The 7,741-nt window shown below is 44.5% G+C and overlaps 2 protein-coding genes across 2 annotated transcripts; both read left to right on the forward strand.

Moving 5' to 3' along the window:
• Positions 1–4,916: 4,916 nt before the first annotated feature.
• Positions 4,917–5,384, forward strand: LOC149402612 (uncharacterized). The gene has a single exon (XM_089608460.1). The coding sequence runs from the start codon at positions 4,917–4,919 to the stop codon at positions 5,382–5,384; it is 468 nt and encodes a 155-aa protein (XP_089464586.1).
• Positions 5,385–5,441: 57 nt separating this feature from the next.
• Positions 5,442–6,956, forward strand: LOC149402613 (uncharacterized). The gene is made up of 2 exons (XM_089608462.1): positions 5,442–6,580; positions 6,698–6,956. The coding sequence occupies exons 1-2, from the start codon at positions 5,442–5,444 to the stop codon at positions 6,954–6,956; spliced, it is 1,398 nt and encodes a 465-aa protein (XP_089464588.1).
• Positions 6,957–7,741: the final 785 nt, after the last annotated feature.

Below are 7,741 nucleotides of genomic sequence, written 5' to 3' on the forward strand. Positions count from 1 at the left end.
ATCGAAAAGAGTCAGGACTCAATTTGGACACTGGCCTGTTCATTTATTCACATTCCAAGGAACAAAGCATGAGGTGATGTGCATTGCATTTAAGCAATCTTGTACATGAATTCCATATCTATGAGAACTTCACAAAGTTACTCATGACATCTTCATAACTTAGTACTTCACCAATAGGTCATGTTCGGAATCACATAGTGAGTCCGAACTCTGACTTTCTTAGATGAGAATATGTAAGCGGTGAAATGGCATGTCTCATTCTCAGTGAGGTCACTGTCACGAATCACATCGAGTAGGAATAGTTAAACTGGAAGCTAAGTCAAAACAAGAACGAAAATTGTCGAAAGGGTAATTTTGTCTTTTTGGACATGGCATGAAATTAATGTCAGTAAATTTTTTGAAAATGTCATATGATGACATATTATATCACACGGCCATAACATGTTTATTGGGCCTTGTGAATTAATTTCATTTCATAGAATTTTACTTGAAAATTCTTAATGGGCTTTTCTTATATTGTATTGAACAATTAAAGAAAAACTTAGAAAGCCTTTCTAGAAGGCTTTTGGCCGTCCAACCCAAGTGAATGGGAGACCAAATTTCGTGCAGCCCATAGTGTGAAAGAGAGATTATTTTGTGCATGAATCTATCAAGATACTTGCCAAAAGAAAAAGAGGAAACAAATTTCCTATACAAGGTAATAGGAATTTCGGCCAAGAGAGAGTCAAAGGCAAGGCATGGAATAAAAGAGGAAACTAATCCCTTGGGGATGTGCATGAGATGGGCGCCGATTTTGGAGAATTGGGCAATAAGGGATTGCTCATAAAGGCTTGGAAAATAAGAGGAAACTACTTCTTTCCAAGGCCAACCCTTCTCCTATAAATAGGACCCTCATTCCTCTCATTCTATTCATTCCACATAAGTTAGAGATTGAGAGCCTCTCGGTCTAGAACTTGTGGTCGCCCCTCTCATCTCTCTCTCTAGTCAATTTCGTTTTATTGTTTTGGCACCTAGGTCCTCATTTGACCTAGAGTTTAGCTCTGCGACTTCAAGACTCGTTCTTAAGTCGTAGTGTTTAAAAGTGCTCACTCACTGATTCCTTTTATTTCGAGTGATTTAGTGATAGAAACTTTCGTGGTTGCTCGAGTTGCCGAGAAAGAGAGAGAGACGTGCTGCGAGGGAGACGAACGTTTTCAACCTTCCGAAAGCTCATCAACGTTCAAGCTTCTAAAGAGGTTAGTAAATTTATTATGCACATATTAGTTTTATTTACATGTGCTTGCACTTTGTCTAGGTTAGTAAAAACTGTTTTTACTTGAAAAAGAAAATTTTTAAAATTCCGCCGCTTACCGAAGCGTTAAACTTTTTCTTAAACCCTAGATCAATTCCAACAAATGGTATCAGAGCTATGGTCAAAGATATGCATGTACATGTATTTAAAATTATGAGCTTGAAAATCGTTTTCGAAAGTTTACTAATTTTGTGACAAGTTAGAATTGTTTTCATAGATTTTTTTTAATTTATTGCTCTTGCCTTTAAATTAAAAATCATGTTGATTTTCTATGAGTTTGGGATGTTATTAAAACACATTAGAATCAGTTCTAAATTTTTTTAATTTTTTATATTGAAAAACGTGTTTTAAAGGTTTGAGAAATTTCGAATAAATTTTGTGACTAGTTTTCTTGTCTTACTAGTTTCTTTTATTTACTTGAATCGTTTTATGCATGTTGTTATTTCTTTTATATCATGTTATTACGTTGCTAATAAAACACTAATAAAAGCTTTAACAACATCCTAAAACGTTCTGTTACACTCGATTCTTTTTCGCACCTAAAAAGGACCAAGCTTTAATTATTTCTTTTTCTTCGAGCTGGAGTAAAATCCGCAGTAAAAGTGACATAACTCTCTGCTCAAAAATCTAAATTTAATGATTCTAGAATCAAATTAAAGCTCTGTCTGTCCTCTGTCCAATGCCACCGGTTTCAGGTCAAAAGGACATTGGAGCCGCCAGTTATGTCAATTTTATTCCAAGGTGCGCGGCTGTTCCGAAAGTCCAGTTTTTTAGAATTGCGGATTTTCAGCCCCTTTACAATGAGTTATAGAACTCTAATGAGAAAAATTTCTTGAGCAAAAATGTTTTTCATAAGATTATAAACATGATGTGTAAGATTAAAATGTTTTTATTTTTGAAAGTTTAATTAAAATTGAATTTTTACAAAACTAGTTTGAATTTTGAAAAACCGTTTTCGCTTTCAAAGTTGAAAAATATTTTGTCATCCAACTCAAAGAAATTTTCAAAATGTTTTCAAAACTATATCTATATGACATATGTTCAAAATCTATATGCGAGAAGATTCCCGTGCACATGAGTGTGGAACCAAGTGGAGTTGAAAAATGGTTCAAAGTGGGCAAGGCAGGCGGAGATTGCATCTGTTACTCAGCCTATGGAGCGGGAAGAGGTGCGGGCGCCGACTTGGCATTTCATGATTGAAGAATTCGGACGGCGCGGTGTACCTGGAGAAGGTGCACCACATCTTGTGATTAACCTGGTTGATGGGGGGGGGGACGCACAAAAGTCTGGCACATTTTGCCGAGCATCCGGCTTGGATGCTCTGGGTATGTCGGAGGGAGGCGTTCATGGCGCTTCGCTGACTTCGTCTGAGTATATTCTCGATGATATCGACTGTGCAGACGTTTTTGGGCCAAAATCGGAGGTGTTACCAGTGGTTTTTGAGAAACCAGAAAAACAAAAAGAAACGGTGCCGGTCGGACTTCGCCGATCGAATCGCCTACCGCTCCCCCGGCCCATGCGCATGTCAACCCGTGCGCGCTCGCCCCAAGGGCCTCCAACCCGTGCGTGCCCTGCCGGCCCGACGCTCCCTCGGCTGTGCATGCCCCGCGCTTGATGGGCCACTAGTCCACGCGCACAGCCCGATCCTCCCGGGCCGCCTGCCCAAGCGCACGCCCCGCGCCGGCCAAGCCTCCTACTCGTGCACGTCCCACGGGCACCCGGCGCTTGCCAGGAATTCTGCCCGTGAGTCGAGTATTCATAAAACACAAGCTGCTCCCCCGCTTCTTGGCCCTTGAGTTAGAACGCTAAGCTAGGAGTATAGCGACCCCTCTAAAGTCTTCAACAAAAGCTACGAGCGAGGTCCTTCACTAAAGTCTTAAGTTCTCAACCTCCGAGTCCAAGATAGCCACAACCGCCATATTGAACTACGTTCTGACCTGATTGATGAGTGCGTATTTTACGTACGAATCTGCTCTCGTTTGACTTGGATTTAGCGCGTTCTCAAGTGTTTTTGATGGTTTTAGTGTGGTTATAGTGAATTTCAGGTCAACATAGATGAAAAGTAGCTGTCGGGTCAAATATCGATGGAACGGAAGTAAAAGCGATGAATTTGGAGTCAAAATGAAGAAAATGAAGATTTGGAGGCTGGTGCGCAAGACCTCGCGCCGCGACCAGAAGACCTCGCGCCGCGACCCCTGCATTTTCACGAACACAAAAAGTTCCAGGAGCTTCTCGCGGTGCGCCTCGCGGTGATCTCGCGCCGCGACGATGCGAAGAAAGGAGCCTCGCGCCGCGAGGATATATGGCGCGCCGCGAGACGACGAATCCTGACGAAAATAAAGTCGAATTTTGACTTAATCTCAGCCGTTGGATCGTTTTGTTTAGGCCCAGATCAGTCCAAAATTGTACTTCGACCTAAACCACTATAAAACATAACTCAGCCTCTATTTTTAGGTTACGCTTTATTTTATTATTGTTTTGGAGAGCTTTTGCAACGGAGAGAAAGCTTATCAACGGAATTGACAAAATCCGATCAGCCGGAACTCCATTAATAGTTTTTCTTCTTCCTTCTATTTATTTTCTGCTCTTAATTTACTATTGTGTTCTTGAATTCCTTTTTCGTTATAATCATGAGCTCTCTTCGTCATTCTATGCTAGTTTTATTGCTTTTAATCACTCTCCTTGTGTTGATCATGGTCATGAACACCGTTAGAGGCTAAGTCTTTAGCGGGGTTACGATGTAGTCGGGGTTAGATATAGCTTAGGGGTTTCGTTAGGGTTTGATTAGTTATTAATTGTTTCATGAATATGTTTGCTTGTGTGGAAGTGTTCGTAATGCATTCTTTAGCTTGATTACCTTTAGAATTGTTTAATTAGAGTTTTTAGCTGCTCGAGAGAGAGTAAAAATTCGTGCCATTTTTCACTCATCACATTGTTTTAGGTTGCTTGACGGCTCAGACGAGTGTGTAATCGTTAAAATTCTCGCGTTTAGTGCATGTGGTTGTTTTAATAGGATTAGAGGCCGAGAGGGTAAGTAATCCGACAATTGCATAGGTTCGCTAGATCACTCGAGAGAGGCTAGGGAATATTAATGAGAGAATGAGATTAGCTTACATAGGAATAGTGGTAATTGTTCGTTCCCGAAACCCGGATGCTGTGTTACCTGGTGAAATCGCAACCCCGTAGTTTTCTTTGCTTGTTATCTCGTGTTTGTTTCTCTTTTATTTTTACGTTAATTCATTTGCTAGTTTTATAAACACATCCATCAACAAATCTGTGAAATCAATTTGCTTTAGGTTGTTTAACGTCGCTATAGTAACTAGTCTCTGTGGGATCGATATCCGTTACTTACGTAACACTATTACTTGTTCGATACGTCCACTTGCGTGCTAGTTATAAAAATATCGCAACAAGTTTTTGGCGCCGTTGTCGGGGACTTTTTACAATAGCGTCGAAAAATAATCTGCTTTGCCATTTGATTTCGTTACGCGTTTCCTAACTTTGCGTGTAGTTTTCTCTGTTTTGTAGGTGCATGCGGAGTGAGGGAACATCAAACTTCGTTCCACTAAATCTTGAGATCGAAAAATTCTGCAAGACGAATAGAAAACAATCAAAGGAACGAGCAATGGGAGATAGAGCGAACAACGCGGCGAACGAAGAGCCAAAGACCCTATTCCAATATGGGTTACCACTAGCTGACGCCGCACAATCGGCAATCGCTCTCCCGGCTCTTGCGGGTAACCAGAATTTCGAGATCAAGACCGGCATAATACACATGGTCCAAGCGAATCAATTCTCTGGATCACCGGCCGAAGACCCGCAAGACCATCTGACTAACTTCGTCGAGATCGTAAACATGTTCAAGCTCCACGACGTGTCCGGCGAAGCCATCCGCCTCCGCCTCTTCCCGTTTTCACTACGGGACCGAGCCAAGATGTGGGTCAACTCCCTCCCACCGGGTTCCATCACATCATGGGCTGACCTGCGCGTCAAATTCATCTCAAAGTTCTTCCCGTTCGAGAAGATGCACAAGAGACGCAATGAGATCCATTCGTTCGCCCAATACGACGGGGAGTCAATGTTCGAAGCATGAGGGCGCTTCAAGGAGTTAGAGAGGAGGTGTCCCAATCACGGCATTCAAGGGTGGATGATGGTGCAGATTTTCTATGGCGGCCTCTCACCATCGTCTCTCACCCTCGTCAACACCGCCGCGAGAGGATCTTTCTTCCAAAAGACCGAGGAGGAAGCTCATGCCATCCTCGAGGAGCTCGCGTACAACAACGACCAATGTCCTTCCGAGCGAAGAATTCAGAAGCGCGAGCCAGTCACGCCCGAGATGGAAATGATAAAAGCCCTCGCAGCACAGGTGGCCGACCTCACCAAAACGCTCCACGGGCACCAAGCTACCGTTCAGGCTATCCACGCCCCTACTCCCGAGCCGTGCTTCTGGTGTGTCGGCCCTCATTCTAGCGATGACTGCGCGCAAGGGAACAAGGGCCAACAAGCAAGCTTCATCAACAATCGGCCGCCCTACAATCAAGGCCCGATGAGCAACTATCATAATGGGGGATGGCGCGGTCACCAAAATAACATGCCGATGCAACCCGCACCGCAAGCTCAGCCTCGACCGCCTCAGAATCAGCCCCGACCACCGCCGTATCAAGCACCACCATTGCGAGCTTACAAGAACGAGACTAATCTGGAGGAGCTCGTAGCTAATCTGGCCACGTCGACGACTGCCTTCGTGAATACCACCACCGACTTCATGCATGAAACGAAGACAGCCCTCTCGAACCAATCGGCACAGATCCGAAACCTCGAGACGCAGGTGGGGCAGCTCGCCAATGCCATCCACACACGACCCCAAGGCACGCTTCCAAGCGCCCCCGAAGTGAATCCAAGGGAGCACTGCAATGCCATTTCTCATCAACACGTTGCAGCCACCGAGAGCCCGAAGAAAGAAGAAGAAGAGGCTGCCCCGGTCACCAAAGCTCCTAAGCCGCACCCGCCGGTCCATACATATGAGCCGCCACTTCCGTTCCCGCAAAGGCTCACGGTGGCACTTTCCGCCGAGTGTAGTGCGCTTCTAAAACAAGAGCTCCCGCAAAAATTAGAAGATCCGGGCAAGTTCACATTGCCGTGCACCATTGGAGACATCTTCATCGAGAACGCGTTGTGCGATCTTGGTTCGAGCATCAACCTTATGCCATCGGCCGTCTTCACCAAACTCGGGGTGGGTGAACTAAAGCCCACGCGCACCACTCTCCAATTGGCGGATCGGACCGTAAGGCACCCGCGCGGTTTCGTGGAAGACCTCCTCGTGAAAGTCGGAAAATTCACTTTTCCGGCCGAGTTCTACGTCATCGACATGGACGAGGATCGCGATATCCCTATTCTTTTTGGAAGGGCTTTCTTAGCCACTTGCGGGGTTCGCATAGACGTGCAAAGAGGCGAGCTGATGATGCGCGTGAAGAACGAGGAAGAGAAGTTCGGGACCTGCAAAACCCGAAAGCGCAAGAAGGAAAAAGAAGAGATCTACGTCATCGAGACGTACGAAGTCGCCACTCCACCATCCACACCTCCGCCAAGTGCTCCTCCTAAAGAAAAATCAACAAAAAGTGCGAGTGAGGATGCAAAGCTGAAATCTCCATCCAAGCCATGGTGAGGACATTGGCCGAAGCCATTCAAAGAGGTATGGAGAAAAAAAGAGAGCGTACAAGAAAATTCACCGCCGCCCGAGCGCGGCGGCGACGAGTAGGGGAGTTCTACCACCCTTGCGAGGTAAGTTCTCTGTCTCCCGTGTTTTTATGGATCTACATTGAGGACAATGTAGAGATTAAGTTTGGGGGGGGGGGGGGGGGGGGGGTGAACTACTTTGTGGGGGATTTCTGTTAGATTAGGTTGTTTTTTTTATTTAATTTTTTTATTTTCTTAATTTTGTTTGGTGATTGCTTATAAGTGATAGTATTAAAGTGTTTTCTCTCGTTACTTGCCAATGATACCATGTATTTTCAAAGAAATCCGAGTTCGAGTCAATTTTAAATTTTTTTTTTTGTGCTTCATTGTGATTGACTAGTGGTTTGAGTAACGCAATTTCGGTTGATTTTTCCCATTTATGCACACACATCCGTCCCGGGGTTTGAGTAGTCCTTAGAGGTTTGATGACATCTTTAAATGTCTTTTAGCTCACGAACACTAAGAACCGGTCTAGCCCTCTTCGAGGCGAAATGACCTGACACGAACCTAGGGAACATGACATAGGCCTTCATTTGGACCGATCAGAGCCAAAACGCCAACCCGTAATACTTCCTTGAGCACCCTTTCAGAAAAAGCCGAACGATTAATCCTTTCTCGATACTTAGTCAGAAAAAGCCGAGCCAATAATATTTCAAATCCCACAAAGAACCCCGTTAACTTAGCGACTCTCGAGTGAATTCTTTCGATTTTGTG

This window comes from Urtica dioica, chromosome 3 (assembly GCF_054948205.1).
Source record: "Urtica dioica subsp. dioica isolate 48M chromosome 3, U.dioica_male_clone48M_v1_H2, whole genome shotgun sequence".
Classification (NCBI taxonomy): domain Eukaryota; kingdom Viridiplantae; phylum Streptophyta; class Magnoliopsida; order Rosales; family Urticaceae; genus Urtica; species Urtica dioica.